This window comes from Papio anubis, chromosome 17 (assembly GCF_008728515.1).
Source record: "Papio anubis isolate 15944 chromosome 17, Panubis1.0, whole genome shotgun sequence".
Taxonomy (NCBI): domain Eukaryota; kingdom Metazoa; phylum Chordata; class Mammalia; order Primates; family Cercopithecidae; genus Papio; species Papio anubis.
In genome coordinates, this window is record NC_044992.1 from 70,483,889 (window position 1) to 70,505,433 (window position 21,545).

The 21,545-nt window shown below is 52.6% G+C and overlaps 2 protein-coding genes across 3 annotated transcripts in view; both read right to left on the reverse strand.

Moving 5' to 3' along the window:
• TIMP2 (TIMP metallopeptidase inhibitor 2) overlaps nt 1–21,545 on the reverse strand; it is a 71,828-nt gene that overhangs the window by 37,136 nt on the left and 13,147 nt on the right. Inside the window, exon 1 of one of the 2 annotated variants that reach the window (XM_009191371.4) lies at nt 14,323–14,344. The exons of the other annotated variant lie outside the window; for it this stretch is intronic. The gene's annotated coding sequence lies outside the window, so the exon portion shown is untranslated. Of the gene's footprint in view, nt 1–14,322; nt 14,345–21,545 lie in introns of those variants that run through there. 2 annotated transcript variants of the gene reach the window in all.
• Nucleotides 1,345–14,274, reverse strand: CEP295NL (CEP295 N-terminal like). The gene is given in 4 exon segments (XM_017951037.2): nt 1,345–3,125; nt 3,128–3,176; nt 3,178–3,196; nt 12,978–14,274. Coding segments are annotated over 4 exon segments (1,836 nt in total). The 5' UTR covers nt 13,022–14,274; the 3' UTR covers nt 1,345–1,401.

The following is a 21,545-nucleotide window of genomic DNA, read 5'->3' on the forward strand; positions in this document are numbered from 1 at the left end:
TACTTACTCTCTGGCTCCTTGCAGAAAAAGTGTGTTGATCTCTGTCCCTGTCCCTAAGACTGCAACTGGCAGAAAAGAAGCTACCCAGTGTGAGGTCTCCGTGGCCGTGGTGGATGCCAGGTCGGTGGCAAAGCTAGCGGGGAGGAAACTGATCAAACACCCAGGTGCCCACACCCTTGCCAGTCCCAGAGGGAGTCACCCAGTGGGGCGAGGGTTGCCTATCTTCTCTTTTCTGTCCTCTCTCTCTCTTTTCTCTTAAAGTTATAAGAATGTATTACGTGATGTGCTATTTCAACAATGCTGGTTCTGTCACTTAGAAAGACTAAGAGGTTTTAACTTTGGTTCAGTCTCTGTTAATGTCTCAGCCCGTGGCTAAGCACCAAGTGATCTGTCTCCTGAAATTGTGCCCGTCTGACCTTGGGTGCCCCTGAAAGGCCAGTGTTTATTTGGCTAAAACATCTGAAGGGCTTAAATAACCTGGAATCTCCATCTGTGCCTGTGGCCCCTGAAAACAGACTGTCCCCCAAGCCGGAGTGCAGTGGCATGATCAGCTCTGGGAGATGCATCCGCAGTACACGGGCTAGACACACCCACTGAAACCCACACAGGTTCCTATTCTTGTATATAGGTGGTTTCCCAAATGGGACTTCGTTTTAAAGGCAAGACTAGGCCGGGCACGGTGGCTCAAGTCTGTAATTCCAGCACTTTGGGAGGCTGAGGCAGGCGGATCACAAGATTAGGAGTTCAAGACCAGCCTGGCCAACGTGGTGAAACCCAGTGTCTACTAAAAATACAAAAAACTAGCCAGGCGTGGTGGCAGGCACCTGTAATCCCAGCTACTTGGGAAGCTGAGGCAGGAGAATCGCTTGAGTCCAGGAGGCAGGGGTAGTGAGCTGAGACTGCGCTACAGCATTCCAGCCTGGGGAACAGAGTGAGACTCCATCTCAATCTGTCGGTATGACAGATTGCCATTTTTTTTTTTTTTTTTTGAGACGAGTCTCACTCTGTAACCCAGGCTGGAGTGCAGTGGTGCAATCTCGACTCACTGCAACCTCTGCCTCCTGAGTTCGAGTGATTCTCCTGCCTCAGCCTCCTGAGTAGTTTAGATTATAGGCACATGCCACCATGCTCGGCTAATTTTTGTATTTTTAGTAGAGACGGGGTTTCGCCATGTCGGCCAGACTGGTCTCGAACTCCTGACCTCAGGTGATCTGCCCACTTCAGCCTCCCAAACTGCTGGAATTACAGGCGTGAGCCACTGCACTGGCCCCAGACTGCCCATTTTAAAGAAGCCTAATAGTCTCTGAGGCAATGACGCAAACACAGATCTTAGAGACTCGGGTATCAGCTCTGGCATTACCATTATCAATGATGTATTTACCCCGGGTGGGCCTCTTGCGTTTAGCATATGTTCTGGAACTCTTGCAAGCGTTTCCTGGCTTCTTCAAGAAACTGCTTGTGCAACTTGTTTTGCTCTAAAATCTGCTGCTGCTGGTCTCGGATCATCTGACTGTGCCAGTCGTCGTCGGCGAGGCTGGTGCCCGATGGGGAAGTGGTGCTGAGCTCAGATCCTCTCTCCCTTTCCCGGGCTCTTGTGGAGGAGGACTTCAGATGCGCCAGTCGAGCCCTTCTTTGCTCCCTCCTCTCTTTTTCTAACTCAGCCTTGTAGTGGATTTCCAAGCTCATATCCGGGTGTTCCGTTCGTTCAAGCGATTCCAGTTGTTTTTGTCTTCTCTGCTCCATCTCTGCTTTCTGCCTTTGCCTGGATGCCGTTGAACCTGCTCTGTCTGTCTGGTCTTGAAGGTGGAGCTGAAGGGAGCCCTCTGCCAGCGTTCCCAGCTTGGGGGTCTCTTGTCCAGATTCAGTGCTATACAATAATGAGTCCCCTTCACTGAAAAATATACCTGCCTCAGGAGACAATGTTTGACTTCCATTTCTAAACGTGGGCTTGACCTTGCCCATTAACGTTTTCAAGTTGGTCTTGGACGCTGCCTGCTGCTCCACCTCCTCCGCTAGGCTCCTGGGTTCCCCGGCGGGCAGCATCTCTGCGTCTGCTGTTTTCTTCCCTCTTGGGGTCTCAGCGCCACATTCTTGCATCTCTGAGAAGGCATGCTCTTCCCCGGGGCTCTGGTCCATCCTGGGCTTCAGTGCCAGGTACAAGCGCAGGTGTTTTTTCAGCTTTCTGTTTATATTAAACAACTCTTCAAAGGCCAACTCCAGCTCTTTCTGCCACTTGTTCTTCTCCCGGAGCGTGCACTGAGATGCTGGGGACACGGCTTCCCTTCTGTGGCTGGCACCAGCTGGCCACAGCTGCCCGAGGTCTCTCAGCTTCCCCTCTGGACTCTGTCCCCGAGAGCAACTGGTCAGGGCTGGAACAAAGCCAACTGCCCCCTGTCCCAGTGGCCTCCTCCCCGCCCGAGCTGTTCCTTTCTCTTTTCCCTCCACACGCCTGATTTCTCCCACAGCAGCCACGAGTGGGTCTGGCCTTTCTAGGTCCGGCCCCCTGCTCCTCCGAGGGTGGATGGCACCGCGGCCACCCCCGGCCTTGGTCGAAGGTTCTCGCCTTCCCTTTCTCTTCTCAGGCAGGGCCAGGTGAGAATTCGTCTGACCCATGGCTTTTGTAGTCTGTGGTTTCTCTGGGCTCGCTGCTGTCTTCCGGGGCCTGGAATGCCTGGGGTGTTGCTGGCCCAACTCTTCCCTGCAACTCCTCTCTTCACTAGGGGCCGCTCTGTGCTTCTCCTTGGCCCTTGGGGGCCTGGCTGATCTCCGCTGGACGGGCCCCTCTGAGGCGGGCTCATTTTCCCTGGCCCGTCCTCCTCCCCAGCCTAACAGACGCGCTGACTGCAGTCGGTCCAGGCCTCCGACGTGCAGGTACCGTGCCTCCCGACACCCTCTCCCCAACTCCTCAGCCAAGCGCTGGAGCTGGTAGCTTTTCCACAGCTTGGCATCCGCTCTTCTCTGCAGAGCGAGGTCGCCTGTGCCCCGGGCTTGTAGCAATTTGTGCTTTTTCCTCCAAAGCGGGGCTTCGTTATCAGGACAGAGGCTCAGCCACGTGGCTCCGTCCATGTTTCTGTTCCTGTCTGCGAACCCGGCAGATGCAGCTTCCCAGGGAAGGTGCTTGGAGCAAGAGTGGAGGGTTCAAGGGGCGACACCGGGCCTGAGGAGCCACAGAAGCCACGACTGTTGCACAGCAAACCTACGAGGAAGGGAGCACCAGTGCAGCTTTCCGGAGCTCCCAGGAGAGTGAGCAAAGCCCTGGAGACAAGCACACGGGATTCTCACTGTGGGAACAGGCTGCAAAATGTGCCCCTCCGAGTTCTCCTGACCCGTGCCCGCCAGGGCCCACTCTCAGCCTCCCAATTTCTGTCCTGCACACTTTTGACAAGAGCCTGCAGGGCAGCTGTTTTGAACAGAGTATGGTTTTGTTTCCCAGGGGACATCGGCAATGTCTGGAGACATTTTCTATTGTCACAAATGCAGGGAGGAGGTGCTCCTGGCCTGCAGTTGAGTGGAGGCGAGGGAGGCTGCTAAACACCCCACACTGCACAGGAGGGCTGCCCAAGACAGCGAATAACCCAGCCAGAGAGGTCAGCAGTGCCAAGACGGAGAATCCCACCCTAAGGGGCAAGTGTTAGGATTCAGGTAGGGGTGAAGGGGTGCAAAGGGCAGCCCTTGGAAACAAATATTCAGAAGAGCAGGTGGATGTGAAAGAGGAAGTCTGGGCCTCTGGAGGGAGAACTGCTTATAAAGGAAAGGAGGAAGAGACGGAGGAGGGAGGAGCCTGCCAAGCATGTGTGTGTGCAGGGCTGCGTGTGTGTGCATGCATGTGCAGGGGTGTGTGTGAGCATGTGTGCATGCATGTGCAGGGGTATGTGTGGGTGTGTGTGCATGCAATGTGTGTGCAGGGGTGTGTGTGCAGGGATGTGTGCGCAGGGGTGTGTGTTCAGGGATGTGCAGGTGTGTGTGCAAGGATGTGTGTGCATGTGTGTGAGGGGTGTGTGTGCATGTGTGTGTGGAAGTGTGTGTGAGCAGGGGTGTGTGGAGGAATGCGTGTGTGCAGGAGTGTGTGTGTGCAGGGATGTGTGTGCAGGGGTGTGTGCAAGGATGTGTGTGCATGTATGTACAGGGGTCTGTGTGCATGTGTGTGCAGGGGTGTGTGTGCAGGGGTGTGTGTGCAGGGATGTGCAGGGGTGTGTCTCCATGCATGTGTGTGCAGGGGTGTGTGTGCAGGGATGTGTGTGTAGAAGTGTGTGTGTGCAGGGGTGTGCAGGGATGTGTGTGCATGTGTACGCAGGGGTGTGTGTGCAAGGGTGTGTGTGCAGGGGTGTGTGCATGTGCATATCTGTTTATGTTTCTGTGATCATGTCTGCACAACTGTGTGTACAGGGGGGTGTGCAGGTATGTGTATGTGTGCGTGTCAGTGTGTGTATGTGTATGTGTCCGTGTGGGGCATGCAGGTATGTATGTGTGCATGCATGTCTGATACTTGAATCCAGTAGAAACCAAACAGAGGCCGGGTGCGGTGGCTCAAGCCTGTAATCCCAGCACTTTGGGAGGCCGAAATGGGCGGATCACGAGGTCAGGAGATCGAGACCATCCTGGCTAACACGGTGAAACCCCGTCTCTACTAAAAATACAAAAAACTAGCCGGGCGAGGTGGCGGCGCCTGTAGTCCCAGCTACTCGGGAGGCTGAGGCAGGAGAATGGCGGGAACCCGGGGGGCGGAGCTTGCCGTGAGCTGAGATCCGGCCACTGCACTCCAGCCTGGGCGACAGAGCGAGACTCCGTCTCAAAAAAAAAAAAAAAAAAAAAAAAAAAAGAAACCAAACAGAGAGGAGGAGAAGCTGGTGTTAGCTCTGTTTTCATGATTCCCAGCTCTTTCCTTTTATAATGATCAGAGAAGGACTCTTCCAGTTCTCTTTGGCATCAGGAAGGGACCCATGCTTTGTCAGGCCTTCCTAGGAAAGGAGGGACATTTGCATAAAGAGTATGGGATTGTGTCTGTTGCCCCAGGCAGGTGATGCCAGAAACAGCCAGATCTGTGAGCTGCAGGAACGGCTAAGGGACAGTCACAGTCGATATGGAGTCCCCCTCCACTGCCCCTTCCCTTCTTTCATCTTAGTCTATGTGGAACCAGGCTAAGCATTTGGAGTCAAACGTAGTTGCAGGAGTCAGAAAATACTGCATCTGTATTACAGCTAACATTAACCGTGCAGGCTCCCCTCTGAGCACTTGCCATGTATCTGTTCATCTTTTTTACAGTAATCCTTTGAGATATGAAGCTCCTACCCCCCCCCCCCCCCCGGTTTACAGACAGGGAAACTGAGGCAGGCAGAGATGAAGATGCTTAACCCAGATCACACAGCTGGTAAGTGGCAGAGACAGGCCCTCTGCTGCTCGGACGAACCCCAACACCTTTGACCAACCTCAGGTGGTCACATTGCAGCAGGCTTTGACTTAAGTCTTCTAGTGGGAGGTCCTTGCACCTCTTGGTAAATCAGATCACACATTTAGAATAGTGGTTAATATGATATTGAGGCAGTCTGCCAACCACCATGATGATCAAGAGAGAGAGGGAGAGAGAAAGCTGGGCCCTTAAATGCAATGATTGAGATTTTTGACACAGGTGCCACGGCAATTTAATGTGGAGAAAGAATGGGTTTTTGTTTTACAACAAATGATGCTGGCATAGTTGGATATCCACAGGCAAAAAATGGGAATTCACAGCCTTATCTCACCCTATATACAAAAAGTAACTCACAATGGATTATAGCCTTCATGTAACATCTACAACTATAAACGCTTAGAAGAAAACGTAGATGTATATTCATGACCTTGAGTTAGGCAAAGATTTCTTGGATACAAGACCAAAAGCACAACCAATAAAAGAAGAAACTGATAAGCTGAACATCATCAAAATAAAAAATAAAAAATAATAAAATAAAACCTTTGTGCTTCAAAAGATACCAAAAGTGAAGTGAAAATACAAAGTACGGACTGGAAGGAAATATTTGCAAATCATATATCCAACAGAAGACTTGAATCCAGAACATATAAACAACTCTTACTACCCAGTAAGATGGCAAATAATCCCATTTGAAAATCAGCAAAAGAAGGCCAGGTGTGGCAGCTCACACCTGTAATCCCAGCACACTGGGAGGCTGAGGCGGGCGGATCACTTGAGGTCAGGAGTTCGAAACCAGCCTAACCAACATGGTGAAACCCCGTCTCTACTAAAAATACAAAAATTAGCCGGGTGTGGTGGCGTGCACCTATAATCCCAGCTACTCAGGAAGCTAAGGCAGGAGAATTGCTTGAATCCGGGAGGCAGAGGTTGCAATGAGCTGAGATCGCACCATTGCACTCCAGCCTGGACGACAGAGTGAGACTCTGTCTCAAAAATAAATAAAAATAAAAATCAGCAACGGATTTAAATAGATATTTCACCAAAGAACACAGATGTATGGCTAATACAGCACACAAAAGATGTTCAACGGCAGCGGTCTTTAGGGAAACGCACGCTGACTCTGCAGTGTCCTGCCACCTCACGTCCACTCCGACGGCGATCGTCAAAAACACAGACAACAGCAACTGTGGGTGAGGAAGGAGGGGGAGGAACTGGAGCCCTGTGCACACTGCTGGTGGGAATGGAAAATGGTGCAGCCACTTTGGAAAACAGTCTGGCAGTTTCTTAAAAAGGGAAACACAGACTTAGCCTATGACCCAGAGATTCCAGTCCTAGGTCTATAAGCAAGAGAAGGCCTGAGTCCACGAAAAGAAACCAAAGCTTGGAGAGGTTGAATAACTTTCCCAGCTCACACGGAGGAGCCGGCCTCAGACACCAAAGACCACCAGGAACGGCCATGGGGATGTCCGATTAGGTGGAGTGAGGTCAGGGCAGGTGAATGTCCCTCTGTGTGCCTCGGAAGGCGCCTGGAGGCCCCGAGCTTCACAGTCTATTTCTGTGCCAAGGGCCATTGGCTCACACCCCTTGTCAACTAACAACAATTAGTAAAACCTGGACAAGTCTCCCCTGCTCTGGAAGTGCCCCCAGCCCATTCAGTGACCTCAGTGCACCCTGTGCCAGCCCCACTGGCACAGGCATCCCAATGAAGCAACGTCAGTTTTCCTGGAGACACGCAAACGGGTAAAAACTTAACACATCTGGGCAGAGATCCTTGGGATAAGTCCAGAAAATTGCAGCCAGCTCTATCATTCAGGAATTGATCCCCACTCTGACACCATCAGATGCAACCTCGTCCCTGCTGCCCCAGCTCTCCTTGCTCTCCCCTCTGAGACCCTCCCAACTCACTAACTTGAGGCAGAGGGCAGGGTCTCACGTGGACTCGTGCAGGCGCTGGCAGGGATGGTAACTGAGTGTTAGTTGAGCCCGAGATGACCAAGGAGAAACAGCGGTTCACCTGTTACACAGCCTGCTGGGACGCCTGCCTCTGCCTTTGATGCCTGGCCTGATCTCCAGGCCGCCCAGAGTCTCTCCAGCCCTGCCAGACAGGACGTCGGATGCCCTTGGCAGGATACTTGCCAAGGAAGAGAGCCATGGTTCCAATCAGGGCCCTCGCTACAGCTCCCCTCCCAGAGGCACCTGCCCTCTCTGGTTGCTTAGAATATTCTGGAAGGGGCAGGGGTCCTGGTACACCTCTGTCCTCCACATCCTCCAAGTGTTCTGAGCATCTTGGGCTGCTTTGGGGTTTTCTACTCCCCCAATGCCCTCAGGTCCTGCCCCCCAGAGCTGACAAGCCTGCCTTCCGCTGGCTGCCTTCAACCACGAGGGGAAACCACAGCTCCCCGCTCCACAGAAGCCGCGCTCAGAGTAGCAGACAGGAAGGCGAGTGGACACCAATCTGGCCTCCGGACGGCACCACGGCCTCCCACAGAGCGGAGTGGACACTGGGCCCATTCTCCTCTCTTGCTTTCTGCAGGAGCCAGTCCATGGCAGCTCCACCCCAGACCGATCTGATCCCAGCGCCTGGGCCCAGGAATGTGCTCAGCCACCAGATTCCAGTGATTCTCACCAAAGTCAGGCAACCTCTTGCCTACAGCTTGAGAATGACGTCCAAGCAGCTCACCTTTCCCTGGGCGGCCGCTCAGACAGCTTTTCAGCCCAGGCGGTCCTCACCCAGGGACCCTCTACCCAGACAGCACCCCCTGCCCCCCGCTGGCCTTCTCACCCCGCTCCGAAGGCGACTCCAGGCCTGCCATGCACTCCTGTGGCATCAGGGCAGAGTGGGGGACAAGCATCACAGTCGTAGGGAGTGTGAGGCCCCCAGAATGGGGGCTCCACGGTGAGACAGGCCTGCGTCCCAGCTGCAGGATAGCAGGTCCTGTGGTTCACTGTGAGACCTCCGCCTCTCTCGTCTGCCTCACGCTGCCCCCTCACACCCCCAAGGTGTGACGGTGTTTGAACAATGCACATGCCCATCTGGAGCCTTGGGGTGGGCCTGTGAGAGAGTGGCCTGCCCACCCCAGTCCCCGACAGGTGCGCAGTCCTGCGGCTAAGCAGGGGCAGTCATGGCAAAGGCTCAGGCCCTCCAACTACCAGGCTGTGTTGTGATGAGGCTGCTGGAGCCCCAGGCACCATGACGGGAATGGGTGAATCCGCCCATGGTGGGTGACTCTCAATGGCATACTAGCCTGGTACACTTGGACACCCCAAAATTAACGCAGACATCACATCCCCAGGAGAAGGCGCCCCAACAGACATAGGGGACAACGGCAAGCCTGGCCGTCCCTGAGGACAATGGCAGGACTCAGAGTGCCTCTCTCCTCCTCAAGGCATGAACTGGCCCCTCCAGATTGACCTTTTCTTCCCACCTCGGCCTGTAACAGACACGACACAGGCCATACTCTTGGCTAGAGTCACCACAAAATGATCCGGGGCGTGAGTGTGAAAACAGGAGCCAGTGGGGCTGCTGTGTCAGTTTTCCTGGAGACACGGAAATGGGTACAAACTTAAAACATCTGGGCAGAGATCTTTGGGATAAACTCCAGAAACTGACAAACAGCTCCATCATTCAGGAAGTGACTTCCCCCATGATACCATCAGATGAAACCTTGTCCCTGCCACCCCCCGCTCTCCTTGCTTTCCCCTCTGAGCCCACGAAAAGAAACAAAAGCTCAGAGTGGCTGAATAACTTTCCCAGCTTACACGGAGGAGCTGGGTTTGAATCCAGACATCACGCTGATCAACACGCAGACCCACAGGGTTTCGTACTCTTCCGGCATTTCACACACATCTCTCGCCATCTCACCATCTCACCATAGGAGGTGAGGCCTGTTCCTATCCGCACAATCTGACAGGGAAATTGAGACTCAGAGAGGTTAAGTAACTTGCCTAAGGCCACACAGCTTGTAATCGGGGCAGCAGGGATTCCAGGCCGAGCAGGCAGGCCCCTGATCCAGTCTCCTAGCCTGCCGCCCAGGGAGGTCAGAGCTGGAAACCACTTCCACAGCACAAGGAGACTCTGCTCAGACTGTGCTTGGCCTCACACGACCTGTGACCTCCCTGGCCCTCCTGGGACTCTGGCAGGTGTACTGAGCTTCTGATGGGTGGGAAGGCCTGCAAGGGGCCTGCGTGCATTCTGTGTGCATTGACCCAGGACACCACGGTTGGTGCCTCTGAGTTCATCACGTTGACCATCCCCATCTTTCTGCTTGAGTACCTGATTGGTCAACATGTGCAGAAGGCTGAGACCCGGCCATGGTGCTGCTTGAGTCTTGTTAAAAGTCAGGCTCTGATTCAATAGTCTGGGCCCAAGACTCTGCATTTCTTCTTCTTCTTCTTCTTCTTCTTTTTTTTTTTTTTTTTTTTTTGAGACAGAGTCTTGCTCTGTTGCCCAGGCTGGAGTGCAGTGGTGCAATCTCAGCTCACTGCAACCTCCACCTCCTGGGTTCATGCAGTTCTCTTGTCTCAGCCTCCCGAGTAGCTGGGATTACAGGCACACGCCACCACGCCTGGCTAATTTTTGTATTTTTAGTAGAGATGGGGTTTCACCAGGCTGGCCAGGCTGGTCTCAAACTCCTGACCTCAAGTGATCCACCCACTTGGCCTCCCACAAGAGTGCTGGGATTCCCGAGAATTTGAGCCCCTGCCCTTGAGACACTGCATCTAAAGTGCAGGATTCCAGGCGTGAGCCCCTGCGCCCGCCAGAGACTCCATCTCTAAAGTGCGGGGATTCCAGGCGTGAGCCCCTGCGCCCGCCAGACTCTGCATCTCTAAAGTGCCGGGATTCCAGGCGTGAGCCCCTGCGCCCCGCCAGACTCTGCATCTCTAAAGTGCCGGGATTCCAGGCGTGAGCCCCTGCGCCCCGCCAGACTCTGCATCTCTAAAGCGCTCCCAGGGATGCTGCTGCTGCTGTCTGTGCTGTCTGGGGGACCACACTTGGAGTACTGTGACCCCGGCAAACCATCTTTTCCAGGATGCTGCATCTTGCTCTGCCTTCCTCCCCTGCCAGCAGCTCAGCCCTGATCATCTCTCACCTGAGGCCCTTAAAAGCCTCCCCAGTCAGCCTCTCTGCCCCGACCCTCAGGCCTGTACCCCGTCCTCTCCTGCACTGCGGCCCGGCGCCATCTGAGCGGCCTGGTTACATTTCAGCAGCCCCCGTGTGATTCCCTGCTGTCCACACCAGCAAGTCTGAGTGCAACCCACAGCCACGGGCATCACAATCAGCTGAGCTACTAGTGAAGGGGTAGATTCCTGGGCCTCGCCCCTGACAGATCCTATCCCAGCCCCTGCGGGAGGGGCCCAGGAATGCGGCCAGTTCACCAGCTGCCCTGCCAAAGCCTGGCAATCTCTGGGCCTAGAGGCTTGAGAACGGTCAAGCAGCTCGCCCTGACTCCCCTGGGACCCACCCCAGCCTGTAGCGCCGCACACCAGACAGGGCTGGCAGGGCTCCTGGCCATCCCCAAACGCCCCACACCCAGCAGCGCCTGGACCGTGCTCATGCGGGTTCCTCGTGACATGGACACACCCCCTTCCCCATCCTACCCACATGTCCCCAGCCCAGGCCTTGTTCCCACTCCCCCAGGACACCCCAACCCTCCAAGGGAACAAAGAGAACGCTCTTCCCTTTCTCCAGAAGCCCAGCACCCGGGACACACAGTCGAGCGCTTTGTCTTGGAAACATAAAAATAGCTATAGAAGGGCTCCCATTAGCTGGCATCGGCCAAAGAGAGAACATTTCCATATAATTAGGGCTTACCCTTTCACATGGAAAGTTAGACATTTCTCTGTCTATGGAGCCTACGTAGAATATGTAATTTGACCTTCTTTGGGGGAAACTTTGGATTGCCTTTGGAATGATAACATAGGAAATCCCTCGAGGGCTTTTAAAATGTAGAGAACAGAGGTCCCATAAACTATGTGACCCTGGAACGCAATTTGGGTTTTTTAAGTCACCTTTTTAGAGCTTCCTGTGTCCTCCCCTCCCTGCTCGTAACTGTATGTCTGACAGCAGTCACACAAACAAGCCTATTAAAATTGTGTTTTTGTGGCCGGGTGTGGTGGCTCATGTCTGTAATCCTAGCACCTTGGGAGGCTGAGGTGGGCGGATCACCTGAGGACACGAGTTCAAGACCAGCCTGACCGACATGGTGAAACCTCGTCTCCACTAAATACAAAAAATTAGCCAGGCATGGTGGTATATGCCTGTAATCCCAGCTACTTGGGAGGCTGAGGCAGGAGAATCGCTTGAACCCAAGAGGCAGAGGTTGCAGTGAGCCAAGATTGTGCCACTGTACTCTAGCCTGGGCAACAGAGCAAGATGCAGTTTCAAAAAAAAGTTTTTTAATAAAGTAAGTAGAGTCTGAGGTGGTGGTGGGCTCTTCCACAGGACCACGGCCTGAGCTTGCACACCTGACCTTATCAATTCAACACTAGATACAGATGACCCATGGGGAAGGTGGAAAATTGTTGTTAGACTCTAGCCTAGGTTCTACCAGCTTGCACACCTGACCGAATCTTACACAATAAAAGGGAATGGGAATACATCTCAAACTTATATGTAGGTCCCTAAATCCAACTATGCAGGTACAGAGGGGGTGTATGGAGCAGCACAGGGTACAAAAGACGCTGGGTCACCAGAAGGGCCAACGTGACTGTCCCCTACGGGAACAGAAATACCTCTAACACACAAACGAATGGTGCAGCCCAGCTGGCCAGACCTCACCTGGCCGTGCTAGAATGCAGTGGGAAAGCGGCACGCTGTGGTGCCCAGGATGCCAGCGGGCACAACGCCACGTCCACGGGCACTGCCTGTTCCCACCCTACAGGATGCCACAGCATCAGATGAGACGGCCCGTGTGAAGCGCCGAGAACGGAGTCTGGCTCCCGGGAAGGCTCAGGAAATGCCCAGAGCTCAGCGTAGATAGCCACGTGGTGCTGGATTACACGCGTGAGGAACCAACGGGCAGATGTGGAGCTAAATGACCGTAAACAGCTATGAAGTGCCTGTGCTCTAGAAACGGCCAATTTGATCATGTCATGGGATAAAGTTTCAAAATCAATAAAACTGTGATGAAATAATCAGGAATAAACCTATGAAGACATGTTCAAGGCCTAAAGGAGATGCACAGGTTGAAGAACAAGGAGCAAATCTGAATGAGGGAGAGGTGTGTCTTCCTGGACAGTTCTCGGGAGAGGAGGAGGGCGGTAAGGACGGGGAGAAGAGGCCGCAGGCTTGGAGTTCAGGAGGAGAATGAAATAAACAGGTCCTAGGAAGAAAAACCAAAGGAGGTGATGTGGGGCAGGGGTGTTTGCAAAGGATAGAAAAATGTAGAATGGCAGAGTATGGTGCTTAAGGGTACTAACTACGTGACCTAGGCCAAGCTGCTTCACTCTGGGTGCCTCAGTTTGCTCTTCAGGATGGGGATGATAACGACAGCAGCATCCATCTAGAGATGCCAGCGCTTGTCACCACGAGAGGCACCTGAAATGCTTGGGGAAGAGGGGTGGTACTTACTGTGTGTGTCTCCAGATGACTAAGCTAGACCACCCAAAACACATTACAGAGAAGCAGAAGCTGGCAAGGGGGCAGGAAGCACTGTCTCCAGGGTTGTCTTGAAATCATTGGGCTGACTTGGTAGGTAGTGAGACGCCCATCACTGGAGGCATCCAAGCCAAGCCCAGATAAAACAAACATGAGAAACATTTTTAACTCCGTTTCTCTGAGTTCTAGCCTCTAAAAATACCCTCCATGACACCCTGTGTGCTGCCAGAGCCTTGGTTTTCACCCTCTTCTCCCCAACTCTTAGCTAAGTTCCGGTGGCGGCGAGGGGACGGGGGTCCCAAGCCACCGTACTGGGTTTTGGTTTCGCTATGTTGCCCAGGCTGGAGTGCGATCTCAGCTTACTGCAACCTCCACCTTCCGGGTTCAAGCAACTCTCCTGTCTCAGCCTTGCTGAGTAGCTGGGACTACACCCGCACGCCACCATACCCAGCTAATTTTTGTATTTTTAGTAGAGACAGGGTTTCACCATATTGGTCAGGCTGGTTTCAAACTCCTGACCTCAGGTGATCTACCCGCCTCAATCTCCCAAAGTGCTGGGATTCCAGGCATGAGCCACCACGCCCAGCCTGCACTGGGTTTTGGACTGGCCGTGTTAGCATCACCTGGGGCGTGGGTGGGTCATGTTAGAATGAGTCCCGGCTAGGCCCACAGCAGGCTTTTTCACCCGAATACTGGGGCCGCAGCTCATGAATCTGTGTGTACCCGTCCCCTGGGCTGGGTCAGCTCTCCAGCGCAGAGATGGTTGGGCAGGCGGCCTCTGAGGACAAGCTCGGGCTCAGGCCTCCCCTCGACCAGCTTCACAGAGACAGACACTGAGGCAGACTGACCTCCAAACTCCCGGCTGAGACGCCAGCTCCCCACGTGGGGGGCTTACAGCTGATGCAACTGGTGGCTCATTAAACATACCTCGAAGCGTCAATTACCACTTCCCTGCAAACCTCAAGATCCCAAGCACCCAGCCTAGGTCAGGGGTCCCCAACTCCAGCAGCTGTTCCTGCTTCCTGAAGACCGCCCCCCACAAATCCTCCAATAACCATATTCATCTCCAACCCAGTCCCACCAGCTTCCCTCACCCTCCTCCCCATCAAACTGCCTGTGGGGAGCCCTGCGGTGCAAGGACTTTGCCACGGGTCTTATGAACACATGGCTTGGAGCCCCTCCTTGGCCCACTCTCCGAGGCCCTCTTGGGAGCCTCACTGAACAGCTGGGCATGGAAAGAGCCCCACCCTCACCACAGATGGGAGCAGACACAGAGAGCCTGGACCCCCCCCACCCGTGGTCTCAAGGGCCCACTGACCAAAGGTGGCTGGAATCGCTTCCCCGCCTCCACCTGCAGCCTGGCCTCTGTCCTGGCTGGCTACCCATAGCAGGCTGTTGCCATGGGAACAGCAGAGCTGTTAAGCTGTGACATCATGGCAGGGGTGAGGTCAGGGACAGCTGCGAGCGAGCCAGAGGGCAAGCGTGTAGGTCAGGGGATCCATCACAAAGATTCGGCTCAAGCAGCCGGGAGCCATAGGGACATCTGAAGGTGCCTGTTTAAGGAGGTGTGGGTGAACAAGGACAGTGCAATGTACAAATGCTCGTGGCCACACCAGGCAGAGGACATCTTCCTGTCCCCAGCCGGCAGCATGGAGACCTCCCTGGAATGTCATTCTCTCTGAGCTGTCAGGCCATTAAGGAGGTACACTTCAAGGTCAGGTTCCTGACAACACTTGCCATCCCTTCTCCTGTAGGGACAGCATCTGTTCATGCTTCTGAACAGCCATCGTGAAGCTGAAACCCACTGGAGGCGGGGGAAGAAAGAATCCCATCAACCACCTGCCCACACAGGAGGAGAAGCCACACATACTGGGCCTCGCTTTTAGGGCTAGTTCCCCACAGACTGTGTGATCGGAAGGATGGGCGAGGAAGCTGGCAGGGCGAGGCTGGGGATGAACATGGGGCACTGGAGGAATCTGGCCGGGGCGGGGGGTGGTCTCCAGGAAGCAGGAGTAGCTGCTAGAGTTGGGGACTCCGACCTAGTCTGAGTGCCTGGAATCTTAACGTTTGTGGGAAAGTGATGACTGGCATTGTCAAGATATGTTTTTTGTTTGTTTTTTAGACAGTCTTGCTCTGTTGCCCAGGCTGGAGTACAGTGGCACAATCTCGGCTCACTGCAACCTCTGCCTCCCGGGTTCAGGTAATTCTAGTGCCTCAGCCTTCTGAGTAGCTGGAACTACAGGTGCGTGCCACCATGCTCAGCTAATTTATATATATATACACACACACATATATATACACACATACATATATATATGCATATAAATATATATATATATATATTTTTTTTTAAGCAGAGATGGGGTTTTATCATGTTGGCTAGGCTGGTCTTGAACTCCTGACCTCAAGTGATTCCCCTGCCTCAACCTCCCAAAGTGCTAGGATTACAGGTGTGAGCCACTGCACCCAGCCCAAGATATGTTTTAGTAAGCCACCAGTTGGATCATCTGTAAGCAACTCACTAGAAGCTTCTAGCATCCTCCACAAATTCGACAACTGAGAAATGTGGCTGGGGAATCATGATTTGGGTCCGAAGAAGTGAAAGCAACAATCCTCAGGGTGTTGTTTCTTGAGAGAAGAAGGTAAACAGCAGGAATTTGGCTGAGGCGTCCAAATCTCGGGGGGGATGAGTTCTCAGGAGAGATGAACCTGAGACAAAGCCGTTTGTCCTGGGTTGGAAGGATCCTGGAAAGGTCATCTGGTCCCTGACTCAGGGAAGGGAAGCATTCTCCCCACAGGTATGTTCTCAACCACAGTCCACCGCCGCCCCCCTGCCCCCAACCATTTTTGGAGTCCATCTTCTCAGCCCTTGAGGGTTAATTTTATGTCAGCTTGATGGGCTAAGGGATGCTCAGATAGCTGGGAAAACATGATTTCTGGGTGGGTGTGGGAGGGTGTCCTGGGAAGAGACCAGCATCTGAACCGGGGGACTGAGTAAGAAGATCCCTCCTCGCCAGGGTGGGCACCACCATTCAATCTGTAGAAAGCCCCGACAGAACAAAAAGGCAGAGGCAGAGGCAGGCAAATCCTCTCTCTGCAAGAGCTGGGACATCCAGGTCGGGTGCAGTGGCTCACGCCTGTAATCCCAGCCCTTTGGGAAGCTGAGATGGGCGGATCACCCGAGGTCAGGAGTTCGAGACCAGCCTGGCCAACATGGTGAAACCCCATCTCTACTAAAAATACAAAAATGACCCGGGCGTGGTGGCGCACACCTGTAGTCCCAGCTACTCGATTAATCCGCGCTGCTAAATGGTCTCTCTGGCATGGCATTCACCATTGGCCTAAGGCCAACTCAGCCTTGAGAGTCTGGGTCCATACTATTGTTGACTGCAATTAGACCCACATTTTAGCAAACGCTAACTTTCAAAAATTACAGGTACAGGCAGACCTCAGATATATTGTGGGTTCAGTTCCTGCAGAATCACAATAAAGCGAATATTGCAATAAAGTGAGTCACATGACTCTTTTGGTTTCCCAGTACACATCAACATTATGTTTACATTGTACAGTAGCCCAGTAAGTGTGCAATAACATTATGTCTTATCAAACAACGCATACACCTTAATTTACATTGGCCAGGGGCAGTGGCTCACGTCTGGCATCCCAGCACTTTAGGAAGCCAGGGCAGGTGGATGGCTTGACCCCAGGAGTTTGAGAATAGCCAGGCAACACAGTGAGTTCCTACCTCTACAAAAACTAAAAATAGCCAGGCATAGTGGTATGTACCTGCACTCCCAGCTACTCAGGAGGCTGAAGCAGGAGGATGGCTTAAGCCCAGAAGTTCGAGGCTGCAGTGAGCTAAGATCATGCAACTGCACTCCAGCTTGAGTGACAGAGCAAGGTCCTGTCTCAAAAAAAAAAAAAAAAAAAGAAAAACCTAAACCTTGAAGAAATAAAAATAAAACTACTTTATTGCTTGAAAATGCTAACGATCATCTTGACCTCAGTGAGTCCTAATCTTTTTGCCGGTGGAGGTTCTTGCCTCCTGATGGCTGCTGACTGATCAGGGTGGTGGTTGCTGAAGAGTGGGGTTGGCTGCAGCAATTTCTTTTCTTTTTTTTTTTGAGATGAGTCTCGCTCTGTTGCCCAGGCTGGAATGCAGTGGTGCGATCTCAGCTCACTGCAACCTCCATCTCCCGGGTTCAGGCAATTCTTGTGCTTCAGCCTCCCGAGTAGCTGGGATTACAGGAATGCGCCACCATGCCTGGCTAATTTTTGTATTTTTAGCAGAGGCGGGGTTTCACCATGTTGGCCAGGCTGGTCTCCAACTCCTGACCTCAGGTGATCCTCCCGTCTCAGCCTCCCAAAGTGCTGGGATTACAGGCGTGAGACACTGTGTCTGGCTGGCTGTTCCACTTTCTTATTACTTGTGTGCACTGGGAGTAGCATTTTTAAATTTCCTTCACACTCACAACTTGGCTGTTTGGCACAAGAGGCCTGGCTCTCAGCCTATCTTGGCTTTCAACCTTCCTCCCTAAGCTTAATCATTCCTAGCTTTTGATTTAAAGTGAGAGACATCTTGCTCTGTCTCTCAAGCTCGAATGCAATGGTGTGATCTTGGCTCACTGCAGCCTGGAACTCTCAGGCTCAAGTGATCCTCCCGCCTCAGCTTCCCGAGTAGCTAGGACTACAGGCATGTGCCACCACACCCAGCTAAGTTATTTAATTTTTTGAGGAGATGGGGTCTTGTCATGTTGCCCAGGCTGGTCTCGAACTCCTGGCCTCAAGGTGATCCTCCTGCCTCAGCCTCCCAAAGTGCTGGAATTACAGGCATGAGTCCCCATGCCCAGTCCCATTATGGGGTAATTAATTGGTCTAAGTCCAATATTGTTGTGTCTCGGGAAAGAGGGAGGCCTGAGCAGAGGGAGAGAGACCAGAAGGCGCCAGTCAGCCAGTTGGTGGAGTCATCTGAACACAGACAACACAGATCAATTAACTTTGCCATCTCATGTGGGCACAGTTCATGGTGCCCCAGAACAATTACAACAGTAACATCAAAGACCACTGATCACAGATCACCATAACAGGTATAATAATAATGAAAAACCTTGAAATAGCGCAAGAGTTATTAAAATATGGCACAAACACACAAAGTGAACACATGCTGTGGGAAGAAAATGGCACCGACGGACTCGCTCAACTCAGAGTTGAACTGGTCACGATATTCAATTCATAAAACTGCAGGATCTGCAGAGCACAGTATAGCGAAGCCCAGTAAAACAGGTGCACCCAGGGAATTCACATTCATTCTAGAGCAACTGGAAAATACACACTTGCCAAAGAAAGTCTACTGTCCCCTCATGTGTCCAAACATTCTGGCCAGCTGTGGTGGCTCACGTCTGTAGTCCCAGCACTTTCGGAGGCCAAGGTGGGAGGATTGCTTGAGCTCAGGAGTTTGAGACCAGCCTGAACAACACGGTGAGATCCCATCTCTACTAAAAATACAAAAACTTAGCCGGGCGGTGTGTGTCTGTGGTCCCAGCTACTCAGGAGGCTGAGGTGGGAGGACTGCTTCAGCCCAGGGAGCAGAGGTTGTAGTTAGTGGAGATCGCACCACTCCACTCCAGCCTGGGTGACAAAGCGAGACACTGTCTCAAAAAAAAAAAAAAAAAAGAAAGAAAGAAAGAAAAGAAAAAGCTATACTATACCATGTGATGCCTGCAGAGCATCTGATGCTGTGATTTATTTAACCAAGCCCCTGCTACTGTATATATAGGTGTTTCTAACATTTCCCTAAGATAAGCAAGATGGAGATGAATATCCTCGCAGCTAAATACTTCCATGTGTCCTAAATTATTTCCCTCAGAAAAACTCTGAGATATAGGGCTGCCTGATCAAAAGGAAGACTTAAAGTCCTTGATCATTGCTGCCAAAATGCCCTTCCACGCCTCTAAACTACTCAAGTTAAGGCAAAATATACCTGTCACCAAGCCCTTCCAAGGACAACACGCCTCTTGGCCCAAAGGAGCAGAGCGATGTTAACTCCAAAGCTGTGAAATCTAATCCTCTTCCCAGAGACTCGAGCCAGGATCATTCCCCTTGGATTCCCGGCACTGCCACTCTGTAGGTGACCTTGGGCAAGTCATCGGCTGCTCCCCATCCCAACACCTGCCTCACCTCCCGCGCAGAACCATTGTAAATAAGGAAGATGTGGAGTCCTTTGTGCTGAAAAGCCCTCAACAGTATCTTTATGCATTTGCCTGGGTGTTTTACCCCTGCTTTTCAGGACTAGGGCACAGAAGGGAAGACCACCACAGACCGTTCCTTTATTCCCTGCCCTGGAGCCAACTGGGCCAAGTGGACAAGACCTCACAATGGAAAGTCAGGGGCCAGCAACGCTCATCCCAGCTCCACCCTGACCCCATTCCTCTTGAGATACTCAGTTTCTGCCTGGGCCAGGGCAGGCTGGTCCTTGGCTTCTGGGGACAGCTCAGGATTGAGGATGAAATGCGAGGAGCACCCCCAGAAGAGAAAGTGCTGAACCAGGAGCCCAGGAGAGTCATCTGTGTGCATGGCCGTCTAAGCCCTTGCCCCAAAAGAGGAGGCAGGTCAGGCGCAGTGGCTCATGCCTGAAATCTTAGCACTTTGGGAGGCTGAGGCGGGAGGATCACTTGAACCCAGGAGTTCGAGACCAGACTGGGCAACATAGCAAGATCTGGTTTCTAAACACAAAAGTAATTTTACAAATTAGCCAAGCGTGGTAGCACACACCTGCAATCCCAGCTACTCGGGAGGCTGAAGTGGGAGGACTGCTTGAGCCCAGGAGGTTAAAGCTGCAGTGAGCTAGGATCACGCCACTGCACTCCAGCCTGGGTGACAGAGCAAGACCCTCGTTCTTAAAACAAAGCTGGCGGGGCGGTGGCTCAAGCCTGTAATCCCAGCACTTTGGGAGGCGAGGCGAGGCGGGGATTTCAAAGGTCAGGAGATCGAGACCATCCTGGCTAACACGGTGAAACCCGTCTCTACTAAAATACAAAAATAGCAGGTGGTGGCCCGAGCCTGTAGTCCCAGCTACTCGGGGAGGCTGAGGCAGGGAGAATGGCAGAACCGGGCCGGAGCTTGCAGTGAGCTGAGATCCGACCTGCACACTCCAACCTGAAGTGACAGAGCAAGACTCCGTCTCAAAAAAAAAAAAAAAGCTAAATCAAGGAGCCCACGTGTCCCCAGAGCTCTCCTGTCACAGTGTCAGCACATGCCTTCTGAGCATAATAATCGCCCCCCAGACCTGAAGCCCATGAATGACCCCCCCACCCAGTCCTTTCTCCCTAATGTCACATAAGGTGATGTGTCACTGAAGCACCCTGTACCCCATCTGACATGGTACCAGAGGCCTGGCCATGGTGTAGCTGGATCCCCAGCTGCTGTGTGACCGTGGGCGAATGGATTATGTCACCTTCGTAGTGTTAGAGAGACCCAGTGGTGACGAATGTCCTCTGTACCTAGGGTCACTGTAAGGCTCAGGTCTCATGGGGTTTCTGTACACGCTCTAGACATGCAGCGTCATGCTACCGACACTCCAAGTACCCGGCCTTGCTGGTACTCCTGGCTTTCTCCCTTGTTCCCACCCCCTACCCCCAACATCATGGGACCCAGGCCGGACACTGTGACCCAGGCAGTGTGGATTCTCAATTAGCTGAAGCAGACAGGGCACCAGGGCACAGAAAAGGCAGAGTCACACACCCGGAGGTAGAGTGTCCGTCTAGTATGGGGACTCAGTGTGATGCTTTAAGGAACACACCTACCGTCCTTATGGGAGCCGGGCTGTGCCTTTCTTTTTAATGGACACATAATAATTGTAATATTTATGGTATATGTAGTGATGTTTAGATACATACAATGTATAGTGATCAGATCAGGGTAACTAGCACAGCCATCATCTCGAGCATTTCTTTCTTTATGGCAGGAACATTCAATATCCTCCGAGCTATTTGAAACTATACAATATACTATTGTTAATTTCTTTTACTTCTTCTTTTTTTTTTTTTAGACACAGAGTCTCGCTCTGTAGCCCAGGCTAGAGTACGGTGGCATGATCTCGGCTCACTGCAACCTCCACCTCCTGGGTTCAAGCGATTCTCCTGCCTCAGCCTCCCGAGTAGCTGGGATCACAGGTGCGCACCATCATGCCTGGCTAATTTTTATATTTTTAGTAGGGATGGGGTTTCACCATTTTGGCCAGGCTGGTCTCGAACTCCTGGCCTCAGGTGATCTACCCACCTTGGCCTCCTAAAGTGTTGGGATTAAAGGTGTGAGCCACCGCCTGGCCTATTGTTAATTACATTAATCCAACAGTGACATAGAACACTGTAACTCATTCCTCCTATCTAGCTGTAATTTTGTATCCTTTAACAAATCTCTCCCTCTCTCCTCCCCCAACCCTTCCCAGACTCTAGTATTCTCTGTTCTACTTTTGACTTCGATGAGATCAACTTTTCTTTTTTTTAGCTTTTGCATATGAGTGAGAACATGCCATGTTTAACT